The 26631-nt window shown below is 36.4% G+C and overlaps 1 protein-coding gene across 9 annotated transcripts in view; it reads left to right on the top strand.

The window, feature by feature from the left end:
* The window catches only part of NCOA1 (nuclear receptor coactivator 1), a 279136-nt gene that overhangs the window by 217468 nt on the left and 35037 nt on the right, over nt 1-26631 (top strand). For all 9 annotated transcript variants that reach the window (XM_050753579.1, XM_050753584.1, XM_050753581.1 and 6 more), the window contains 3 exons: nt 15022-15139; nt 17062-17230; nt 18576-18890. In XM_050753579.1, the coding sequence (XP_050609536.1) occupies nt 15022-15139; nt 17062-17230; nt 18576-18890 (602 nt within the window). The remainder of the gene's footprint in view (nt 1-15021; nt 15140-17061; nt 17231-18575; nt 18891-26631) is intronic.

Here is a 26631-nt window from a genome sequence, read left to right as displayed (position 1 = left end):
GATTGTTTCCAGATATCTTCCTTGAAAACTAATCCTGTGAGGTGCAGAAATAAAAGATTTGGTACTAAAATACACTGGGCAAATGCTACATATTCCGTACATTTTGTATTGATGTTTCAATGCCTGTTAGCAGTTTTGAGAAGTCTTGTATTAAAGAAAGTAGTTTAGATTTCTTTTACCCAACATTTCCCAAACATTCCTGATTATGGAATTTCTTTTCTCAAGTAATACATGTTATACCAGAGAATGAGTTTTCCATGAAGTTGCTTAGGAGACAGCTGTGTTAAAATATGTTATTGTTCTAACCCAAGTTAGCATTTTCCTAGTTGAGAGACACTTTGATAGTTTTATACATTAAATTTATGAAAATAAGGCTGTCAGATTTTTTTTACCCATCACATTTTGATGTTGAAAAAACCAGTGGTAAGAATTCCATTGTATGACCTTGAAACTAAAGGAAACTAATCAGCTCACTTTCAAAATTAGTCTGGATTTCCGACCTTAGTCCTGTCCCTTTTCTGATGGTATCGGATGTGGGACTTCAGTTATTTCAATCCAACTGGAACTTTTAGCTGTCATGACCCAATTACTGATAGTTTGCCAAGATTTCAGACAGCTGCAAAGAATAATCTTGAATCATCTGTGACATATTTGGAGGCAGTATTTTAGCTGACCAGAGCTTTAGAGGAAGAGTCAGAAGCCTAGATTCAAATCTCACATTCTCCAGTCATTAACAGTCTTACCTCAAGGAAGTGCATTTTTTGAACCTTAATTCTCTTTATCTGCAATATAAGAATAGATTAAATGATTTTGAAAGTTTCTTCTGATTGAAGCAGTGAGACTCTAGACTGGAATACCAGGCACAGTTGAGGAAACAGTAAGATGCAAGGCTGAAAAGAGATCAAATGAAAGTCTGCATATTGATTGGTTTGGGGGTCCTTATCTCCTTCCCCATCCAATATGGTGGACTGAAAGAATTTTCTCAGGGGACATTGAATGGGCAGAAAGATGTCTGGATGTGAGTATATAAGTACAAAAGCCATTCTGCTATCTCATCATCCAACAATGAAGGATACCAGGAGAGACAAGCCTAGCACTCAGCCCTCTCAGTCCATGTTTTAGGACACTGACTTGACTGAACAGACACAGTCAAGAATCATCAGTACTTGGAGGAAACTCCGCAACTTGAAAGGAAAAAAAGGAAATAAACAGAAAAAGTATGCAGTGGAAATACATAATAAATGTATAAACCAAAAAAGAAAAAAACTACTAGAAATCTTAGAAAGATAAAAATGTGTTATCCCTGAAAATGTGGAAAGGGGAAAAAAAGGGACAAAAAACAGAAAAAACTCTTAGAAATTAGGTATCCAACATTTTTTTTTTTTAATAAGAGAAATGTAAGATCATACAGCTTAGAAAAGCTTCCAGAAAGAACAAAAAGATGCTCCCAGAAAGACAAATGGGAAGTAGGGCAGAAAAAGTTAAGGAAATTACAAGGTCCACCTCAGAGGGCCAATAATGATTAAGAATTATACAAACAGGCTGGGCACGGTGGCTCATGCCCGTAATCCTCGCACTTTGGGAGGCTGAGGCAAGTGGATCACCTGAGGTCAGGAGTTCAAGACCAGCCTGACCAACATGGTGAAACTCTGTCTCTACTAAAAATATACAGAAATTAGCTGGGCATGGTGGCAGGCACCTGTAATCCCAGCTGCTCGGGAGGCTGAGGCAGGAGAATCACCTGAACCCAGGAGGCAGAGGTTGCAGTCAACCGATATCGTGCCATTGCACTCTAGCCTGGGCAACAAGAGCAAAACTCTGTCTCAAAAATAATTAATTAGTTAATTTTAAAAATTTAATTTAATTTAAAAAAATAAAAGAATTAAACAAACAATTAGGGGGAAATTCATCAAAAAATATAAGAGAATTTTCTGCAACTAACTAAAGGACTTGCTTCCCCAGATTACAATGTTTCAACAAGTACCCAACACAAATGGAAAAAAAAAATACTTGTACCAAAGCTTGTCATCATATCATTCTGGAACATGAGAGATAAGGAAAAGATTCTAAAACCTTTCAGAGAGAAGTTGTTAATTCCATACAGTGAATCAGGAATTTCTCAAAGGTAATGTTGGAACCAGAAGACATTGATGATTTGAGAAAGAGGACTTCTACTTTCAACTGGGACAACAATAATTGGCACTGGTCTAGTCCTCCTACTGTAAATAATGGGAAAAAGAGCAAATATATTAAACAATTCTTGTAAGACAATAGATAATAGGCAGTGTGAGACTGTGATCTCTCTGAGAAGGAAGCAAGTCAGGTGAGCTCTACAGTCATCTCAACTTTTTTCTTGGAGACGTTTACCAAACCAAGTAAAGGTAGGAGGAACCCAAAATAAGCATGGATATTTTACTAAACTCAGAAAATAGTGATAGGAGTTCAGTGACATTGGGGCAGCTATAACTTGCTGAACAAAGTACCTGAGAAGAGAAGGATATGTAGAAAAAGAGCAACAGAAATCTGAATCAGGGTTGTTTTAAATCCTTGGCTGAATACTACACTGTGCATGTTTTCAACAATACTCCATCAAGTGGGGCAAAGAACAGTTTGTGAAGGAAGAACAGCTATCAGGAAGGAGTGAGCTGAACAACTACCAGAACTCACACAAGATTGGAAGATAATCAAGTCCTGACCAGTCTACCAAGGAGTCGGTAGACCACCTTGAACATCTGGGACATTTAGTAGAAAATGGCCTCACTTTAACGTGAATTTACTCTAGACCTGCTTTGACATCTTAAAAACAAAGCTCAAAAGGATCAAGCTGATGTACAAGTAAATTAACTGTCTGAAAGAACAGTATTCAATAGTTTTTAAAGAGGACACCAAAATTCAGATATTCAGCAACATTTTATTCATAGTCTCCAACATATAATAAAAAAATTAAGACACATGATGTGGCAAGAAACTGTGACCCATACCCAAACAAAGTCAGTTAATAGATCCAGAAGTGACAAAGATGTTAGAATTAATAGAAAAAGACTTGAAAATAGCTATTCTAAATATGTTGAAGAACTTAAAGGAAAACATGAACATAATGAAGGAAGAGATATAAACTTCAAAAAAAAAAGAGCCAAGTAGAGCTGGTAGCACTGAAAAATACAATATTTAAAATGAAAAATTTGTTGGAGGGCCTACCAGTAGATTAGACACTGCAGGAAAAAAAAAAAAAAAAAAAGAGCAATAAACATGACATAGTATTAGAAACTATTCAAATTAGAGGAGAAAAAAATACCACAAAATTATCAAGGACCTCAGTCACCTGTGGAACAATACAAAGCAGTCTAATATACACATAATGTACAAATAATACATAATTATGGAAGAATGGGGAGCAGGTGAAATTTTTGAAAAAATAACAGCCACAAATTTATGGAAATTTATAAACCTACAAATCCAAGAGTTTAATGAATCCCAAGCAAAATAAACACAAAGAAAACTACTACAAGCTGTGTCATAATCAAATTGCTAAAATAAAAATCTTAAAACAAAGAAAAATGACACATTATGTCAGATAAACAAGAAAAAAATAACTTTCTATACTTAGTATCATTCAAAATGATAGAGATGAAAAAAGATAGAAAATGATATACGATGAACAAAGATAAGAAAACAACTACCTTTCTATATCCAGTATCATTCAGAAATGCAGGTGAAATAAAGATGTTTTCAAACAAACCACACTGAGAAAATTTGTCACCAGCAGATTACAGTATTGTTCAAGCTAAAATAAAATGAATCCAGATGGAAACTCTAACCTACAGAAAATAATAAGAGAGCCGGATAAGTAAAGGTATGAATAAATGGAAAATTATTTTTTCTCATTTGTTAGTTTATTTAAATGAAAAATAACTGTTTAAAGCAAAAATAATAACAGTGAATTATATATGTAATATGTAGAAGAAAAATGTGTGACAGTAATAGTACCACAGATAGGGTAGAATAAATGGGAAAATACTGTTTTCTATGAAATAGTATAATATATGAGGCTAGAGGCTGAAGTTAAAAATGCATTTTGTTAATAGAAAAATACTCTATAAGTGTCCTGTGTGTAGAAAATCCTAAAGAAGTGAGAGGAAAAGCTACTTGAATTAAATGAACTTAGCAAAGTCACAATATGTGTACTCAGTATTTTAAAAAATCAATTGTATTTCTATATATCAGTCACATACAATTGGATAATGATATAGAAAAAGCAATTTACAAAATACATAAAATGTTAAGACATAAATTTTAGATGGAATAACATGTGCAGTACTCTACACTGAAAACTACTTTGCTGAGAGAAATTAGAGGGGGCCAGATAAATGGAGAGGGATACCATTTTCATGGATTGTAAGACACAGTTTTGTCAAGATGTCAATTATTCCAAAATCAACCCATGTAAATTTAATGTAATCCCAATAAAAATTCCAGCAGGTGGCCGGGCACGGTGGCTCACGCCTGTAATCCCAGCACTTTGGGAGGCTGAGGCAGGTGGATCACAAAGTCAGGAGATCAATACCATCCTGGCTAACATAGTGAAACCCCGTCTCTACTAAAAAAATACAAAAAATTAGCCAGGCGTGGTGGTGGGTGCCTGGTGTCACAGCTACTCGGGAGACTGAGGCAGGAGAATGGTGTGAACCCGGGAGGCTGAGATTGCAGTGAGCCGAGATCACACCACTGCACTCCAGCCTGGGCAACAGAGCGAGACTCTGTCTCAAAAAAAAAAAAGAATCCCAGCAGGCATTTTAGTAAAATTTGACAAGCTTTTTCTAAAATGTATATGAGAATGCAAAGGTCCTGAAATAACCAAAACCACTTAAAAAAAAAAAGAAAAGAAAACTTGGGAGTATTTATACTACTTGATTTTAATACTTCTGTAAAGCACCAGTCATCAAGATGGTGTGGTTTTGGAATAAAAATAGACATATAGATCAATGCAAAATAATGGAGAGTCCAGAAACAGACCCACATTTATATGGCAAATTGACATTCAACAAAGACACCAAAGTAATCAAACAAAAAATAATCATTTCAATACATGGTGATATAACAACTGAACATGTAGAAAAAAATGAACCTTTACCCCTCTCCTCATCCCATACACAAAAAAGTGAACTTATTTTGAGTTGATCATAGGCTTAAATATAAAACTATAAAGCTTTTCAACAACAAAAAAAAAGTCATTGAGATAGACACATTTTTCATAGGGCACAAAAAGTGCTAATTGTGAAGGAAAAAATATTGATACATTAGACTTCATTAAATGTTAAATCTTCTACTCTTTAAAGACCACCTTGAAAGAAAATGAATCAATGATCAATAACCTTTCAAAACAGAAATCACTGGGCTAAACCCACTTGTAATTCTAGCAAACATTTAAGGAAGAAATTATATTCTCTATAATCTCTTCCAAAAAATAGAAGCAAAGAAAATATCTCCTGACTCACATTGTAAAACACATATCTGATATAAAGGAGTGATACCCAAAATAAACAAAGAACTCTTAAAATGAAACAATAAGAAAACAAGCAACTCAATTTAAAAATGGGCAAAAGATCTGAACAGACACCTCACCAAAGAAGATATACAGATGGTAAGTAAGCATATGAAATGATGCCCAACTCGCATGTCATTAGAAAATTGCAAATTAAAACAACAATATGCTGGCGAGGATGTAGAGCAACAGGAACTCTCGTTGCTGGTGAGAATACAAAATGGTACAGCCACTTTGGAAGACATTTTGGCAGTTTCTTACAAAACTAAACATACTCTTACCATATGATCCAGCAATCGCACTCCTTGATATTTACCCAAATGAGTTGAAAACTTATGTTCACACAAAAACCTGCACATGAATGTTTATGGCAGCTTTATCCATGGTTGCCAAAACTTGGAAGCTATCAAGCCACGGAAAGACATTGCTGAGAAGAAGCCAATCTGAAAAGGCTACATCCTGTATAATTCCAACCGTATTTTGGAAAAGGCAAAGCTGTGGAGACAGTCAAAAGATCAGCAGTTGCCAGGGGTTTGTTGTCAGTGGTTGCCAAAGGCAAGGATGAATAAAGAGAACATGGGATTCTATGTGATAAATATCATACCAAAAATCCCCTGTGTTCATATTATGTGTATATAAATAAATATATATAGACATATACACTTACATATATATAAATCATGTCTATGCAATGACATGTATCTTGTCATTATGTATTTGTCAAAATATCAAAATCCACAGAATGTACAACACAAAGAGTTGTACATGTAAGTCTAATGTAAACTGTGGACTTTAGTTAATAATAATGTGTCAATATTGGCTTATCAGTTCTAACAAATGTACCGCACTAATGCAGTAGTAGGAAAAACTGTCCAATCTAAAAACTGGGCAAAGGATTTTAAAAGACATTTCACAAAGGAAGATAGGAAAATGGCAAATCAGCACGTGAAAAAATGGTTAGTATCTTTTTTTTTTTTTTTTAAGTCTTTCTGTTGCCCAGGCTGGAGTGCAGTGGCATGATCTCCGCTCACTGCAACCTCCGCCTCTCAAGTTCAAGCAATTCTCATGCCTCAGCCTCCCGAGTAGCTGGGATTACAGGTGTGCGCCACCATGCTTGGATAATTTTTTTTGTATTTTCAGTAGAGATGGGGTTTCTCCATGTTGGCCAGGCTGGTCTAGAACTTCTGGCCTCAAGTGATCCACTCGCCTTGGCCTCCCAAAGTGCTGGGATTACAGGCATGACCCACCGCTCTCTGCCAAGATACTTAACATCTTTAATCGTCAAGGAAATGCAAATTAAAACTACAGTACAATACCACTGCATACCCATTAGAATGCCCAAAAACTAACAATACCAAATGATGGCAAGGGTGTAGAACAATTTGAACTTTTACATTGCTAATGGAATGTAAAATGGTGTAGCAAATTTGGAACATCGTTCAGCAATTTCTCATAAAGTTAATCATGCATTTACCATGTAACCCAGCAATCCAACTTTTAGGTATTTAACCAAGAGAAATGAAAGTCCATGTCCATAAAGATACTTGACTACAAATATCCATACAGCTTTATTCAAAATAGCCCCAAACTGGGTAGGCGCGGTGGCTCACGCCTGTAATCCCAGCATTTTAAGAGGCTGAGGCAGGCAGATCACTTGAGGTCAGGAGTTCGAGACCAGTCTGGCCAACATGGTGAAATTCCATCTCTACTAAAAAAAATACAAAAATAGCCGGGTGTGGTGGCAGGCGCCTATAATCACAGCTTCTAGGGAGGCTGAGGCACAAAAATCACTTGAACCTTGCAGTGAGCCGAGATCGCACCGCTGCACTCCAGCCTGGACTACAAAATGAGACTCTGTCAAAAAAAAAAAAAAAAATACTCCTACACCGGAACAAACTAAATGTCCATCAACAAATGGTGTATTCATAAAATGAAACACTGCTCAGCAATGAAAAAGAAGGAAACATAATACTATTACATGGGATGAATTATTCTTGGAAACATTCTAAGTGAAAAAAGCCATATATATTCAGAATTTTTTTTTAAGCTCTCAGGCAAAACTAATCTGTAGTAATAGAGGTCTGATCATTGTTTGCCTGAGTTAGGGAAGATTGATAGCCAAGGAACATGAAGGAAATTTTAGAGGTGATAGAAATATTTTGTTTTCTTGATTTGAGTGGAAAGTCCTGGGTTTACACCTTTCTCAAAATTTGTTGAACTGTACAAAATTTGAACTTAAAATGGGTGCATTTTATTGTGTGTAAATTATACATCAATAAGGTTTAGTTTAGAAATATCTGAGAGTAGAATGATTTCCAGCCAATAATTAGGTATCACATTTCTGGTAGTTGTAAAAGAAAGAATAAAGCATTTTCAGATATAAAAGGCCTCAGGTTTTATTTGCTTGATATATTCACCTTTTCTAGCAAAGGTCCTGGAGGATGTACTTAAGCAAACAGGGGAAAACCAAAAGAGACAGAGGAAGCAAAGGATCTGAAAGGAAGCCCAGGAATGACACCTGATCAACAAGATTAGGGAACAACCAGTGCATATTGAACTGGGGGCCTGACAAATCCTCTAGAAAGGAGGCCTCTGGGGAAGAAATGAATTGATCTCCTTGAGTTTATAGAAAATGTTATTGATAGATTTATGTCAAAAAGTTGAAACATCTGATAAATTCTACTAGAACCACTGACAAATGAAAAAATAAGAAAATTATTAACTCCAGAAAAAATTAGGGCACAAGAGAGGAGGTTCAAACAAAGTGCACAATTTGACTTAGCAGTGAGCAATATTTGCATAATCATAAGCATCAAAATATTAACTTTTGATTTTATAAAAAACTATGATCTCTGTTAGGGAATTGGGAACCAGGATGGTAGTAAGAGGGGTACATACGGAAGAGCTAAGACCTCATCTATAATGAGGGAAAGTCGGTAAATCTAAAATTGAGACATCAAGAAATAGCAGTATATGCATATTTAGAAACAAATAGGCAATGCCAAAGTAAACAATTTTCAGAGTTGCAGATGGTTGCCTCTATGGAGAAGGAGGTAACTAAGTGACTGGAAGGAGTGAGGCAAGAAACTGCTATTATTTATTATGGGCCTCTTGGTTCTGACTTATTAAATTATGTATGTGTGTTAAATTGATGAAAACTAGAATTAATAGAAATAGAAAGTATCTGCTAGCTTTGCACGTTGTGAAAGTGGGGTGTTTTCTTTCATAGTCTGTATTGAGGCAAATAACCTTTTTCTCCCTTGAGGCTTCCCCTCTTGAGTACAGCTCCATAAGTGAAAGTATGTAAATAGGCCAAAATCTGTTTCACCTTGTGCTGATATGTTTGCAAAGGCCAAGAACATAGAGGGGAAGATACCGAGGTAGATATGGGGAGGTCAATAGCTGGAGACAACCAGTCTACAATGTGTAGATATAGACAGGAAAGAAAAAAGAATTCAGAGGCCATAAGGCTAGAGAAACAAGTTGGATGTGAAAAAGGAAAAAAGAATTAAGGATTGCAGAAGGAAAAAGAAAGAAAAAAGATGGGAACAAAAATATGATAGCATATAAAGAGAAGAAGAAAAGAATCACTTCTGATTCTCTGCCCCACTCTTACCTCTAAATTGTCCATCGCTACTGTTTACTATAACCAGAGTCTACTATTCATTGGCCCACATCTTAAGCTTGTGCCCGCCCAGGAAAATCAAGCACCTTTCTTTACTTTAGTCTTCAATCTTAGCTAAACTGTATCAAGTTCAAATATCTTGCATAAGATCGTTTATCATCCTCCTTCACCACCTGAGATACACAGTTAGAAGTAATGGCTCTATCCCCCATGACACTTACCTTTTTTCTAATATTTTTCTTTGCCATTTTGCACTGTGTTCTGAGAGAATCTCTGAGCTCAACTTTCCAGATCAAAACTAAATCTTTAGCTATGTCCATTCTGCCCTTCAGTCCAATTGAGATCGTTTCATCATAGCTATAATTTTAAGATTTCTAAACATTATATTTCTTAGGAGTCTATTACTTTTTATGGATGTAATAGACTTTTTAATCTGTATGATGATATTTATTGTGATTTGGGGTTCACTCATTTTCTATACTAACCCTTTTTTCTTCAACATTACTTTCTTCATTAAAGTTGCTTTCTTCCTACTGTTGACTTTTCTTGAAAGTTTGGTCAATTTTGACTGTCTCTCCATATATATTGAAAAAGGTCTAGAATTTTAAAATATTGGTAGCTAGCGTGTTTCTTTAGCTAAAGTGAGAAGCCCTTTTCCCCTGGCAGTGAATGTAGATTCTGATTATAGAAGCCCTACTTCTCAGTTGTTGTGAGGAATAGGCCTTGGAGGTGGGGAAACCCCTTGTGGCAGCCCGAGCATCCCCTTTGGGAGATTCCCTGGGCAGAACTCCCATTTTTAGTCATATGCTCACAATTGTAATCCCATGAACAGGTGCCAGAGTCAGCTGCACTCGGAGCAATGGCCTGGCAGCAGCTGTTCAGCCATCCATAATTATCCCAGCAATTGCCCATGGCTGTTCCTTTATTTGCTCAAATGACCACTGAGCCTGGAGTTGTTCTGGTGTTCTGAGAAAATTCCCCTCTTTGGAAAATCTCTTTCTCCTGTTGCAAGTGTTTTAGTTTAGTTGAAGTTTCACAATCAGTTTGTTTCCATTTGTGTTTTGTCTTTCAGAAATCCTTTGTTGTTTTAGTCTGCTGCCATGAAAATTTCTTCTGCCTTTCCTTCAGCTGTAGATTTCTGTTCCCCTTTTTTCTTTCTTTAGTTATTTCAGTCATGTTTTTGAAGAGAAAATAAAATATAAGTGATAAATCTGCCACATTGAACCACAAGTCTCCTTGGGTTCGTTTACAAATGAGAAAACAAAGGTCCAGAGAAAAGGGAAACACATAAACACACACAGACAAAAACTTCCCCAAAGTAATACAACTAATATTTGTAGAATAACCAGGATTTAAATCTCAATCCACCTGGTTTCAAAACATGCTATTTGTATGCACACACACACACCCCTCTGAGCAATGTGGCCAAGTGATTTAAATAATTTTGTTAGAAATATTCTACCAGAGCACATCCAGGTAAATACTGCTTTTTCAATGGAGACAGCTTTTATGAGGGTATTGTTGATCAGAATGTGTACAGCATGCCTCTTTGGCGGTACCTTCAAAACCTTTGCTATGTCCTTTTGACTATCTTCAAATCCCTATTCTTTGAGGGTAGATTTCACTTTTGAAAATGTCCAGAGTTATGTGGAACCAAATATGTTGATCTAAAAAGAATAATGCTTTTTTTTTTTTAATCAAAAACTAAAAATAAGTGTACCTATGAGGAAACTTAGTTTCTTGAAGGACATGTGGACTGGTTGAGTTCCTGAAGAATTCCAGAAATATTTAAGCATTGACATCACTGGAATAAGTGAATGACCATGTGAGGCGGTTGTTTTTGTGTTCTGTGAACATATACATTCTGGGATAATTTATTTTAATGTTATTAATTTGTAGTACATCAAAAATATTATATAACTATAAACATCATTATGTTCACATGCAACATTTTCAGTACTTAAAAAGATCAATTTTTCAGCCTGGGCAACATGTTGAAACCCCCTCTTTACAAAAAATACAAAAATTAGCCAGGCATGGTGGTATGCGCCTGTAGTCCCAGCTACTTGGGGAGCTGAGACCAGAGGATCACTTGAGCCCCAGGAGGTGGAGGTTTCAGTGAGCCGAATGCACTCCAGCCTGGGTGACAGTGAGACCCTGTCTCAAAAAAAAAAAAAAAAAAAAAAAAAAAAAAATCATTTGAGGTTACATTTCATGGTTTTTGTTCATTTATTTATTTATTTTTAGTGATTAAGATATTCACATGATTCAGCATTCAAAAAAATTTTTAAATATATACTGAAAAATCTCTTTCTAGCAGTATTGTTTTTTCTGTACCTTCAAAAATTACGTACGTAGACTTCCCTTTTTAAAATACAAATAGTGTCATACTATGCACATTAGCTGTTCTGTATCTTAGTCATTTTTTCACTTAATGTTCTATGGATGTCATTCTGTATCAGTGCATAAAGAGCATCTTTATTCTTTTTTTTATAGCTGTACAACTTCTTACAGTTGTGCCAGAATTTACTTAACCAGTAGCCTGATAGGTATCTTTTGCTATTACAGAGCTGTAATGAATAATCTTATATAGAGATAATTTACCACATGTGACAGTATATCTGAGATACAAGTTCTGAATAGAATTGCTGGGTCAATAGATAGATATTGCCAAATAGTCCTTTCCAGCAATTGTTTCAGCTTATACTCTAACTGATAATGTTTCCATTTCTGTATATCCTTGCCAATACATTGAATTATGTACTTTCTCATTTTTGCCCATCTGATGGTTTTATTTTTTTTAGGTATCTCAATGTCATTTTAATCTATATTTCTTTTATCATGAATTAGATCATATTTGAATGATTTTATATATTCATTTATGTTCATATTCTCTATTTACCTATTGTTTTGTTGGGTTTTATCCTATTGGTTTATAGAATTTTTTATATATTAGAAAAATTAGTTCTTTGTCTACATCATGTTTTGAAAAAAATAAAACACTGTAACTACTGTGCAGTTACTGCCAAATGCAACCCAAAACTAAGCCAGAAACTTCCTTAGCAACAGCTGAAAAAATTAACTGTGAATATCAGAATCAGTAGATACTAAATCAACTGTTAGAAGAGTAGAATGTGCAAAAGCCACCCTTATGGTTAAGAAAATGCTCTCTACTTGGTGTACAGAAATTTTTTTTCTATAGCCTAATCTTGGAAGTGACAGAAATTTTTAAATTATTTCTTAATATAAGGGTTTTTGTTTGTTTTTTGTTTTGTTTTGTTTGCTGGATTCAGTGTCCCTTTTAGCTATATTTTAAATGGAGGAAGTATGATGTCGAGCCCTTTGCAAAGATAACAAATGTTAATAGCTTGATCAGGGGTTCCCTAGGGCTTGTTTTCTGCCCCTACTTCAGCTGCCTGTTTCCAGCAAAAATGACTGTATTGTCTTGTATTACATGTATACTTACTCATGTTTGTATCACAGAAATGACCAAAAATATTTCATTTATTCTCTGGACAAAGAGAGAGAGCCTGTGCATTTCCTAGAAGAAATAGGTGAAACAAACCACATTTTTTACAGAAGGCAGTTTCTAAAGGAAGTCACAAAAGGTTGAAATGACTTTCAGAATAAAAACCAACTTCTTTTAAGCATACAGTCTATTCAAATAAAACTTTTTATTGAATCAAAATTTTATTAGTATGGGGATTTTTTTGTTTATTTTTGTTTGCTTAGTCACCAAACTCAGTATGTGAGTCTTATTTTGAAAATATTTTATCCAACTTATTTTCTTAACATTTTTTTCAAGACTAGTAAAATTAGATACTGTGTCCTATTATTGAGTCAAATAAACTGTCTTGTAAAACTTGATAGTAGACACTGGACAGCCATGTAAATTTTCTTAGACTTTTAAATTAATTAATTTTGGTTATAATAATTAAGATTAGATTTATTGAAGTAAGATTAAGGAATTAACATGTAGGCAGAGCAATGGGACAGTTTTAGATAATCTTTGACCAACTTTCTGATTTAAATAATGACAGAAAGTAAGTGATTATTTCCCATTTTTGTTGTTGTTTTAGTTTGGTTGTTTCTGTTTGTTGTGTTTTTCAGAATCCTACAGAATTTGATTTCTCTATCATTTGTCATGATAGAGATGAGGTTAATTGAAAGCTGTAATTATATACATTTAAAAGTAAATGTGTTTATATAACTTTTATTTCTCTCTTATACTAAATATTGACTATACTTCACTTAAAAGTGAGCCTTGCATGAATTATGTAGTTAATAATGTTCGGTAACTATCATTAAGTACATTTTGGGAGGCATCCTTAAATCTACTTATTCTTCATTCATTCGAATGAGGGATTCTACCTCAATAAGCTTTCCCTTAAAACAAACTCCAAGGCTATTTTAGTTTTTTAAAAAAGATTCTGTTTGGGCTACTATAACAAAATACCACTGACTAGGTGGCGTAAACAACAGAAATTTATTTTCTCACAATTCTGAAAGCCTAAAGTAGTTTTGATTTCTTCTGAGGCTTCTTTTCTTGGCTGGGAGATGGCCCTCTTCTCTCTGGGTCAGGGTATCCCTCTGTCTGTATTATCTTTCTCCTAATCTCCTCTTCTTGGAAAAACACTAGTCTTACTGGATTAGGGCCCACTGTAAAGACCCATTTTGACTTAGTTACCTTTTTAAAGGCCCTGTCTCCAAATATGGTCACATTCTGAGATACCAGGGGTTAGGACTTCAGCATATTAATTTGGCGGGAGGTACAATTCAGCCCATAACAATGATCAATTAATATATATTCATTTTAGGTTAATCGAAAGCTGTAATTATATACATTTAAAAGTAAATATGTTTATATAACTTTTATTTCTCACCATTGGTTGGTTGTAATACCACCCATTGGATGGTTATTTGTAATAACCATCATAGAAAGAAAAGTAGCCTTTAATCTGACTACCTAAAGTGGATCTAAAGTGTGTGTGTGTGTGTGTGTGTGTATCTGTGTGTACCCTCCCAGAAATTTTTTATATTAATATATATGAAATAGTTTATAAAAACAGTCATCTTGAAAATAATGTTTTGGAATATGTTTTCTTTTTTCATTTAACAGCACATTGTCAGTATCTATGCCATAATTCATTAATCAGTCCCTCAATTTCTGGAATTTAGGTTATTTATAAATTTTTTTCTAGTATAAATAGTACAGAGATGACCATAAAGCTTTCCAAAAAAGCCTTACAGAAAAACTTTCTAAAATGCATATACTGTTTTCTTCAATTACAAAACATAATTCGACTTCTTTTTTCATTTGAGCCATCATTATAAGTCTCAGTTCTTATACTGTTACTGTACAGCTGTATTCTAAGATTAGCAACTGTAGAGCTGTGTTCATTTGCTACATGGCCTCAGATTCTAGTTTCTGTTCCTACCCCTGATAGAATGTATTTTATCTTTTGCTCACCACTCTCATTTCATGGTGATGACACTGTGTTACTTAAAGCATATTCTGTTACGATGTGACTGAAAAGCAGATAACCAAAACTGTTAAATTTATCTTTAAAATAAATAATTTCTGACAAAGTCCTGAGTGATTCTGGATAACATTAACCTATGTACAAACTTTAATATCAGATTTTCCTTGATTCAGAAATCTTTTTTCACTTTCTCATTTACTTTTTATTATATGGTCATACTAGATAGTTTAAATTGCTGAATAAGTGACCTTTGTATCATTGAAGTCATATTTTAAAGGGGAAATCTCACTCTCCAATATATTATTTTTGAAAATACTATCATTTTATCCTCCACTAAGATAATGACTTCTTACCTTTTCTTCTTCAATCAGGATTACCTGAGCTGGAATTGGAAGCAATTGATAACCAATTTGGACAACCAGGAACAGGCGATCAGATTCCATGGACAAATAATACAGTGACAGCTATAAATCAGAATAAATCAGAAGAGTAAGTAATACATTTTGTATTTTATAAGATATCAGATACCAACTTCTAAACAGAGAACTATTTTTTCCAAACTAGATTTCAGTCTACAGTGGTATTTTGTGAGATATTAATAGATGTAAATACTTATTTAAAAACAAACAAACAAAAAAAAAGTGGGCCGGTGCAGTGGCTCTGGCCTGTAATCCTAACACTTTGGGAGGTGGAGGCAGGTGGATCTCCTGAGGTCAGGAGTTTGAGATCAGCCTGGCCACAATTGTGAAACCCTGTCTCTACTAAATATACAAAAAATTTGCCAGGCGTGGTGGTGCGCGGCTGTCATCCCAGCTACTAAGGAGGCTGAGGCAGGAGAATTGCTTGAACCCGGGAGGTGGAGGTTGCAGTGAACCAAGATCGCGCCATTGCACTCCAGCCTGGGCAACAAGACTGAAACTCCGTCTCAGGGGAAAAAAAAAAAAAGCGAGGGTAGTGGGGCAAGGGAAAGACACTGAATTAAATAGATTTATTGACTGCATGACCACAAGGCTAGTATACATTGTAATCACCAAGAGATTGATGTAATATGTAGCTATTGTTTTATATTTCATGTATAACTTTAATTGATTACCATGATGTATCTGGGACCTATGGATGAATTGGCCTCAGTACAATAATTATGTTGCTCTTGAACTTTTAGTTATATTTGTCCAGCATTTCTCTTCATTTGGTGCAAGAAGTTATAAGAAAGGAAAGTATACTTTTTCCATCTACTCAATGTCACATCTTGATTAGAACTGAATTTCTTGGCCGGGCGCGGTGGCTCAAGCCTGTAATCCCAGCACTTTGGGAGGCCGAGACGGGCGGATCACGAGGGCAGGAGATCGAGACCATCCTGGCTAACACGGTGAAACCCCGTTTCTACTAAAAAATACAAAAAACTAGCCGGGCGAGGTGGCGGGCGCCTGTAGCCCAGCTACTCGGGAGGCTGAGGCAGGAGAATGGCGTAAACCCGGGAGGCGGAGCTTGCAGTGAGCCGAGATCGCGCCACTGCACTCCAGCCTGGGCGACAGAGCGAGACTCCGTCTCAAAAAGGAAAAAAAAAAGAACTGAATTTCTTACTCCCCACAGGCAGCCGTATTCCATAACGCAGAGTGCATCTCATACCTGCCAACCATGGGAAGACTAGATAGTGTTGATTGTGGTTTAGTGCCTTAACTAGGAACTGTATTCCCATTTACCTTCCCAAAGGAAGAGTGCTAATAATTGTATTATTGTATTAGTGTTATTAGGATTAGTTTTATTTTGTATATATTTCTGTTTTATGTATCATTTGGTATCAATTTGAATTAGACTGTGTATTTCCTACATGTAATCAATGAATAATTTGTTTTGTTGCTTAATACCTAGCATATTTCATTTTTCCAGTTTAATTTCTTTTGTAAATGGTAATCATGTCATGTTAACAATCAAGATGATTTGGTCATCTTTAAAAGTTAAGTAATATAATGTGTACTGTTTTGGTTGTGGTTCAGTTATTAACAGTTAATGGCATTCATAAAATAGATAAATAGAATAAGTAGAATAAATCTGAATATAGGCTAAATGATTTTTTCTGAGTTTTTGGCTGATTTTGTTTTTACTTTTATTATAAGTTATTTCCCCTTTCTTAACTATGTTGGTTAATTTTCCAGGCTATTTCTGTAACATGAAGAATATGGGAACAAAGTTCAATGATTGACAAAAGAACGAAAAATATATTCAAGCTACATACCAAATACTCATTTAATTTCTGCACATTAAACATAGAACATTCCATGGCATTAGAATTGCCAAGCATCTCAACAGAGAATTTTCTAAGACCAAATCTGCACCTATATATGTATATAAAGATTGAATAAATTATTTGCTATGTCAGTCTGAAACTTTCTTGTTTTTTAATCCTGCAGCCAGTGTATTAGCTCACAATTAGATGAGCTTCTCTGTCCACCCACAACAGTAGAAGGGAGAAATGATGAGAAGGCTCTTCTTGAACAGCTGGTATCCTTCCTTAGTGGCAAAGATGAAACTGAGCTAGCTGAACTAGACAGAGCTCTGGGAATTGACAAACTTGTTCAGGTATTTATTAAAGTCAACATTATTTAACTGATGGAGCCTTAAGAAGCTAGAAAATTATTTTAAGCAAGATTTTAAAATATTGTACCCACTGTGCTTTAGCTGTTTTATAATTTACCCCTTGTGAAACTTATCAAAATATATAATACATAGTGTTTTTTTAAAGAAAAGTATTATAATAATTAGAATTAGAAATAAGTCTTAGCTTTTCACCATGGAACAGAATCTTACAAGCTCCAGCCAGAATAGAATCCAGATTTATAGCATCATTTCTCATTTTAGAGCTTAATTTATCCTTCATTCACGCTTGTCTTCTGCCAGTATATTCCATGGTATTCCAACTTCCAGGTTAGCCTTTTTTAGATGATGGGTGATAAAAGCACTTTAGTGCATCTTGACCAGCATTTTTAAATAGAGTAGAATAGTGTAGAATACAAAGTGTGAGAATGCATAACCCATAAAAAGATGTCATGTTTTATGAAACTGCTTTCAGTTGCATATACTTACACACACACATACACACATGTGCGTGTGTGCAAATAGGTCACAATTTATATTTCTTACAGTGGGTAATAGTGAAAACATTTGGAATCCATAACACTACAGCTTTCTGTTACATCAGCTGTGGATTTTTTTTTTTCCAAATAAAAGCATGAATTTTATATCTGAGATAGAAAAATGCCTGCTTGATCCTTCCTTTAAGAATCTACTTCCTATAGGCCGGGCGCGGTGGCTCAAGCCCGTAATCCCAGCACTTTGGGAGGCCGAGGCAGGCGGATCATGAGGTCAGGAAATCGAGACCATCCTGGCTGACATGCTGAAACCCCATCTCTACTAAAAATACAAAAAAATTAGCCGGGCTTGGTGGCAGGAGCCTGTAGTCTCAGCTACTCAGGAGGCTGAGGCAGGAGAATGGCATGAACCCGGGAGGCAGAGCTTGTGGTGAGCCGAGATGATACCACTGCACTCCAGCCTGGGCAACAGAGCGAGACTCCGTCTCAAAAAAAAAAAAAAAAAGGATCTACTTCCTATAGTAAGCTATTAAATGTAAAGTTTATTGATTCTTAGGCTTTGCAATGAAGTTTTTTTCCAAACCTTTTAGTTATATTTCATTGATTTGGAGCCTTTATTTTAACTATATTGCCATCTCTGTACGGACATTTTAAATATCTCAGCTATCTGTTACTCCATTTCAAAAGCAGCTTTTATAAATGATTTCTTTAGGTAGTAAACTTCTGGAGAGCATGAATTCAGAATGAATATATGATGATATTTTCTAGAAATACAGAAGCATGTCACTTATTGGCAGAAATTTACTTGTAAAATATTCTGGCTTCTTTTCTAACAGGGGGGCGGATTAGATGTATTATCAGAGAGATTTCCACCACAACAAGCAACACCACCTTTGATGATGGAAGAAAGACCCAACCTTTATTCCCAGCCTTACTCTTCTCCTTCTCCTACTGCCAATCTCCCTAGCCCTTTCCAAGGCATGGTCAGGCAAAAACCTTCACTGGGGACGATGCCTGTTCAAGTAACACCTCCCCGAGGTGCTTTTTCACCTGGCATGGGCATGCAGCCCAGGCAAACTCTAAACAGACCTCCGGCTGCACCTAACCAGCTTCGACTTCAACTACAACAGCGATTACAGGGACAACAGCAGGTGAGTGCTCTTGTTTAGCAGTTGATACTTTTTTTTTTTTTTGAGATGAAATTTCACTCTGTCTCCAGGCTATTGCGCGGTAATGCGATCTCAGCCCATGCAACCTCTGCCTCCCAGGTTCAAGCAATTCTCCTGCCTCAGACTCCCAAGTAGCTGGGATTACAGGTGTGTGCCACCACTCCCAGGTAATTTTTATATTTTTAGTAGAGACAGGGTTTCACCATGTTGGCCAGGATGATCTCGATCTCTTGACCTTGTGATTTGCCCGCCTCGGCCTCCCAAAGTGCTGGGATTACAGGCGTGAGCCACCGCGCCTGGCCAGCAGGTGATACTTTTTAAAGGTATATTCCAAAACTCTGTGCAAGGCAGCCCAGTTCTACAATAAAAGTGTCAAGTCCACTCCCGGAACCTTCATGAAAGATTTGAAGAGCCGTCCTTGATCTCCTAGGAAAGGGATAAGGGGCCTTTCAGTTAAAGACAGTAGGCTCCTAATAAAGCACTTTGAGACCTACAACTTAAAGACAATTTAATTTTTATTTTTTGAGATACATACCATTTAAGAGGAACATCATACGATTGTTAAATTAAGAGAACCAGCTTAATTTACAAAGTAGACCATCAAGAGATACTGTTTATGATTATTGGAACAGAAAATAAAGTTTATTTATATTGTTTGAGGTTGGAGAGATTGATGCCTAGTGATGTTCTTATATTAAGAGAATGAAGGAAAAGATAGTTTGGGGGCCTGGGAGTTGTGAGTGAGTTCAATCTTCTCTCGTATTGACAGGAAATGAGTAGGCGTAGTGGCATGAATATTTAAGATTGTATAAGCAACAGATACGGAGATAATCATTAAGGACCACAAGAGCAAATGGTTAAAAATGTCTGCTATGGACCAGGCATGGTGGCTCACACCTCTAATCCCAGCACTTTGGGAGACCAAGGCCGGTGGATCACTTGAGGTTAAGAGTTCGAAACCAGCCTGGCCAACATGACGAAACCCCGTTTCTACTAAAAGTGCAAAAAATAAATAACCAGGCATGGTGGCACATGCCTATAATCCCAGCTCCTATGGAGGTTGAGACAGGAGAATCGCTTGAACCCGGTAGGCGGAGGTTGCAGTGAGCCGAGATCATGCCATTGCACTCCAGCCTGGGCGACAGAGTAAGACTCTGTCTCAAAAAAAAAAACAACAATGCTGTGGAAAGGGGGACCTGAGCCGTAGATTGTTGCTTCTTGTTATGAATCTCGTAGTTTCTAAAATGAGATTTGTATATTGCTTTGAATTTTTATGAAAGTATTTAAAGAGGTTCCCTGGAGACTTACTAATTCAGGAACGAAGAGAAGGAAGTAGATAAATTATACTGGAAAGGCAATGTGATATAATGGTTTTAAGAGTTCTAGTTTCAAGTCCCAGTTCTAAACTTAGGTGGTTTGCCTTAATCAAATGATTTACCTTTTAAAGCCTCTAATTCCTCATCTATAAAAAGAGTCTAATAATTCCTTTCCCTCACTGCTGGTTGTGTGGAATAGATGAGACAAAACATGTAAAGCTTGTAGCATAATGCCTGGCATATTGTAGCAGTTGATAAATACTAGCTATTACTATAAAGTTGCATTCAATAAACATAATATGTGATATAAAATGTGCTTCCATTCTGTTTAAAAAAAGGAAGATGATGAAAGAGAGGAAGAGAAAAGGAGAACTAAGAAAGGGAAATTTTTTTTAAATGATAGAATAACAATAAAAGGAATAATTTTTTAAATGCTAGGGTGGAGTAAAGGATTCAAAGAAGAATTAAAGGAAGAGAGAGGAAAAGAGAAAGAGAAGGAATCATAAATGTTCTGAGATATTAATTGAAGACAAACTACTTCTTGTAGCTTTCCATTCATCTTTAGATAGAGGGCACCAGAATAAGAAATGCTTAATAGTTTCCCCGTGTTTAATTTTTCACAGAGCATATTTAAGGGGACTGTACTAGGTACTATAAAGAATACAAGGAATAAAAGAAACAGGCAACTGCTTGGCTTTTTGACTACAAAACCGGAAACCGTTTTGACTACATACCTGAAAAGTTAAGTGACGCTGCAAGCAGTATGTGATTAAGGGCTAAACCAAAAAAGTAAAGGAAAGTGTAGGTGTGCTAGCTTCTCATTTTACAATGTAAAGTTCTGTAAATACTGCCTAATATTAAAGGGTCAATGAGCAAGGCCAGACCAAGGGTCTAGGTCAGGTTCATGAATGAATGGAATGATGATTCATGCTTGGTTCAGAAAAAAAGCTGTTTTGGCTTTCTTTTGCTCCTGAAACAGCCGATAAGCAGAGAAGCCCTGCAAAGGTATGAGAATAAGATGCAAATAGGTGAAAGTTGCTGTTCTTTGCTTCCTTTAAATCTCATGGATGCCTATCCAGAGATGGCATGGTAGCCCAACAGAGTATAAAGTATCCACCAAGTCGAAGAAACACAGAATTTGGGGCTCACTATGTTATAAACCCCAGATATGTCTATACGCAAAAACAACTTCTACTGCCAACTAAGACAGTAACTCTGCTATCTAATGAGCCACATATCCAGGCCTGTCCTTTCTGTTCTAAGCCATAAGTTCTTACTGTTTCAGCAGTAGGTCACTCAGCTTCACTTGTACTGCAAATACTAGGAATTTTCCATGTGTCCACTTAAGGGCTTTCTGTGAGCAGGTCTGGCCAAGGTTCTCAGTCATTGTCTTAGTTAAGATGCTTTCAGCCACAAGGAAAGAAAAAAAGATGAACTCAGCATAGTAAAACAATAAAGAAAATACTTTGACCCAATTGACAATTCAAAATGGAGGCAGACCAAGGTATGGTTACTTCAGAGATTCAGGGATGTTATCAAGGACCTAGGTTCTTTCTCTTTTTGCTCTGCAATCCTTGGCATGCCATGATTACAAATATCATAGGCAAACAAAACTATAACTAGCAGAAGAAAAGGGACTGTTTCTTTCCTATGTACCTCTTTCCAAAAACCAGGAAACTTTTTCCAGAAGGTCTTCCCACCCCATCCCCCACCAAAAAAAGAAAAAAAGGAACCAAAAAAAAAAAATTTAAAAGGGGGAAAAATACTTCACATGTCTGACTAGTCAGAACTGAGTCACATGTACACCCTTAGCCAGTGGTTCACAAAGGCTGACTGAAAGTACTCCTGCATTACCCCTGGAGTTGTGTGATTTGGGATGGTCAGCTGAACAAAATCTATTCTGTCTTCAAGAAAGAAGGGGAGAATAAATGGCTGTGGGTTGGCAATAACAGTGCCTGATTAAATCAAGAAATTGAGGTTTAAATGTATTGTTTAAAGTTATATAATTAAATTCACGGGATAAAATAGTGAACTGAGGTAGTATCCTGACTTAAATCCTATTAAATGACAGGTTTTATTTTTTTGTGCGTGACTAAGTACATGTCAGTGTAGACAAAAAATGAATACCATTAGTGCACTAAAAATTAAGTCATTTTGAAATATAAAAAGCAAACATGAGAAAGAAACAAAATTATATGTAAATAATACAACTGTTTATATAGAAAATCCTAAAGAATCTATAGGGAATTTAGAACAAATAGAGTACTTCAGCAAGGATTTTAGATAAAAGAACAAGAAATAAAAATGACAATTCTTTTTACTAGAAAATTAATTAAAAATACATTCAGACCAGGCACAGTGGCTCATGCCTGTAACCCCAGCACTTTGGGAGACCAAGGCGGGAGGATCACCTGAGGTCAGAAGTTTGAGACCATCCTGGCCAACATGGTGAAGCCCCGTCTCTACTAAAAATACAAAAATTAGCCAGGTGTGGTGGCATGCTCCCAGGTACTCAGGAGGCTAAGACAGGAGAATCACTTGAACCTGGGAGGTAGAGGTTGCAGTGAGCCAAGATTGTGCCATTGCACTCCAGCCTTGGCAACAAGAGTGAAACTCCATCTCAAAAAAAAAAGAAATTCACACTGTTGAAAACTTAGAAGACTGAAAGTCATAATTGAAAGGCAAGAAGAATATCCAAATAAAAAATACTTATGAAAGAAATTATATCTTCTAATTCGTTGTTGCTAGTAAAAAGATGACAATTGTTCCAAATTTAATCAGTAAATTCAGTGGAATTCCAACAAAATCTCAACGTGGAATTTGACAAATAGATGCTAAATTTGTTTTAGAAGCATCAGTGCAATCTTAAAGTATTAATAAAATGAGGGTATACTTGCTCTACTGATATCAAGATTTAAAACAAAGCTTTAAAGATTAAAGCAGGCCGGATGTGATGGCTTACACATATAATCCCCCCATTTTGAGAGGCTTAGGCAGGAAGATTGCTTGAGGTTAGGAGTTTGAGACCAGCCTGGGCAACATAGCAAGACTCTGTCTCTACCAAAAAAAACAAAAAACAAAAAGCCAGGTGTGGGGATATGCACCTGTAGTCTCAACTACTCAGGAGGCTAAGTTGGGAGGATGGCTTGAGCCAGGAATTCAAGGCTGCAGTGAGCTGTGGTTGTGCTACTCATTCCAGCCTGGGTGGCAGAGCAAGACATTGTCTCTAAAAAAAAAATTAAAACAGTGTGGAACTAGCATGAGGATAAATAGTTCTACCATAATAGAGTTCTACATAATAAAGGGTTCTGCATAATAGCTCTACATAATAGAAAGCCCAGAAACACACCCAGACATATTGGAGAGACTTAATAAGAGACAGAGGTGACAATGGGGAAAGAATGGCATGCATCATAAATGCTGGTACATTTGACTATTCATGAGGAGGAAAAAATTAAATTAGATCCTCATCTTATACAAGACACAAAAATAAACTCTAAGTGTTTTAATGACCTAAATATGAATATGAAAATATCTCTATAGCCTCTTTAAAATGACGTAAAGGAAAAAGTTAATGTTTACATTAAAATTTAAGACCTACAAGACAAAAGACACCATAAGCAAGGTTAAAAGGCAAGACAAAGACTCAAAGAAGATATTTTCAACCCATATGACTGGCAAAGGACTAGTATCCAGAATATACCCAGTTTGTAATCTGCTATTCATAATATATTTACCTCACTGGATTGATACCCATCTGTTCACTTATTGGTTATATCATCTCCTTCCCTCTTCCCAAATACAGGAGACTGTAAGCATCTCATAGCAAGAATTTAGCACCATGCCTAATGATTTGAGAAAAGAAAAGAGGAGTATACTCAGATATACATTATAGTTTGTTTCTTTTTAGTGAATTTTAAGATCAGTTTAAAAACATGTTAAAAAAAATAAAATATATAAATAGATATCATTTATTGACCCTAAGTATATCTCACTGGCTAGTATATACTTGTTACTCCTTGTGTAAAGGAGTAAAAAGATTATAACATTTTAAATTCAATTATAGAGTTATGAATAAATTCCCAGTTGGGAGGAGAGATATGAAAAACATCCTAGGAAACTAGTATATCTGTATTGGTTGAGACTTTCAAAAAACAGCAAAAAGGAAGGAAGGAGCTGATGATTAAGAAGTAATACAAAGTTACAAGCCATTAGGTGTAATACCGGCTTACTTCTCAAATGAGCAAAGACCCAAGAAATATATCCATAATATCAATAAAGGACGTTTAAAATTCTATTTCAGGAAAAATAACAACAGCAAAAATGGGTAGACCTGCTGCTTTTAGAAAATGGTGTCATAGGTCGGGCACGGTGGCTCACGCCTGTAATCCCAGCATTTTGGGAGGCCAAGGTGGGCGGATCACGAGGTCAGCAGATCGAGACCATCCTGGCTAACACAGTGAAACCCCGTCTCTACTAAAAATACAAAAAATTAGCCAGTCGTGGTGGCGGGCACCTGTAGTCCCAGCTACTCGGGAGGCTGAGGCAGGAGAATGGCATGAACCTGGGAGGTGGAGCTTGCAGTGAGCCGAGATAGCACCACTGCACTCCAGCCTGGGTGACAGAAAAAAATCATAATAAAAAAAATGAAAAAATAAAAAGAAGGCTGAGCACGGTGGCTCACGCCTGTAATCCCAGCACTTTGGGAGGCCAAGGCGGGTGGATCACCTGAGGTCGGGAGTTCGAGACCAGCCTGACCAACATGGAGAACCCCTGTCTCTACTAAAAATACAAAATTAGCCAGGCATGGTGGCATATGCCTGTAATCCCAGCTACTTGGGAGGCTGAGGCAGGAGAATCGCTTGAACCCAGGAGGCGGAGGTTGCGGTGAGCCGAGATCTCACCATTGCACTACAGCCTGGGCCACAAGAGCGAAACTCTGTCTCAAAAAAAAAAAAAAAAGAAGAAGAAGAAGAAAAAGAAAATGGTATCATATTAGCTGACAAAACATACAATTTTTCTACTCCAGTTTTGTTTTCTTCTTCCCCAGCAAGGATCATGGTCTTCGTAACTATCAAGAGGAGAATAACGTAAAGAAAAAGTGACAGGGAGACACATAAACAAATATGGTATAGTTAGCAATCTTAAAACAAGTGAAGTCCAGATTTGTATGTGTTAGGGTACTGAACAAATGTATGTATCTGACTTTATAAGAACCACCATTGATCATCTTTTATATATTGTAGAGAATAGAAGTGATCAGAAAACAGAATTAGGATTAAAGGACAGAAAAGAAGACAAACATTTTACCGTTAGGTTTCTGGCAATAAAAAATGACTGATAGAACAAGAAGCTTCTTTAAAGAATACTTTTGTCTTTGCAAGAATTTGTGCAGTAGCTAGCTCAGGGTTTCTCAACCTTGGCACTTTAACATTTGGGGCTGGATAATTCTTGATATGGGGGAGATGTTGTGTGCATTAAGGATGTTTAGCAGCATTCCTGGCCTCTGCCCACTAGACGTCAGCAGTACCTCCTCCCCAAGTTGTGATCAGCAAAAATATCTTGCCAAATGTCCCTTGTTTGGCAGAATCACCCCTAGATGAGAACCTCTAGGCTAGATAATCATCTTTTAGGTTTCCTATAGAAGGACTTCTTGGTAAAGCATTGGGAAGAATATCCATTCCGGCAGATAAAGTGACAGCTAGCCTGAACTGCGTGTGTTTATTTTATACTTGTGAATGGGTTTGCCCTCTTCCACTGGCCACAAGCCCTACATTTCCTTTTGTTCTACAACAAGCCTTTTAACCTGTGTTTGTGTCTAAGGACTAACAACTAATCTCCTCCCATCCCCCACCTCTCTGAAAGTTAAGATTTCCAAGGAGCTAAGGAATGGAGTGATCCTTTTGGGAAGGCTTTGTTGGAATAAGTGGAACTTGACCTACTTGTTAAAAAACAAAGCATTTTTAATAATTGGAGAAAAGAAGCAGGTCAAAGTAGGACAGATGTACACAGCACTACATTGCACACACAGATAGTCAGGGGAGGAAAAAAATGAACAAGGGTTAATTCAAGCGCAGAAATAGATCAGGTTTCCTATAACAGAAAGTACTTGTAGATTTATGCTATTTAGAATAATTCCTTCTTAAAAAGAGCCTGTTACTACTTGTCAGGCATCTTTCTTCCATCCCTACCCATTTCATTTGTATATTATCTCACAATTCAAAGAATATATAAATCTATATGTTTGGAATGTATTTTTACCTGTCCTCATTGCCTCCTCTCCTGTTTTTATACTTGCTGTTCCCTCTGCCTCAAGTTAACTCTGCCCTCCTCCTTGCCACCTCGCATTCTCATCCTTCAAGACTCTGCTGAGCTCACTCATGCTTCATGGTCCCTGTCTTCATCCC

The sequence above is a fragment of the Macaca thibetana genome, chromosome 13, assembly GCF_024542745.1.
Source record: "Macaca thibetana thibetana isolate TM-01 chromosome 13, ASM2454274v1, whole genome shotgun sequence".
Classification (NCBI taxonomy): Eukaryota; Metazoa; Chordata; class Mammalia; order Primates; family Cercopithecidae; genus Macaca; species Macaca thibetana.
Note: the sequence above shows the minus strand (reverse complement) of the source record. Positions and strands in the feature narration are given on the sequence as shown.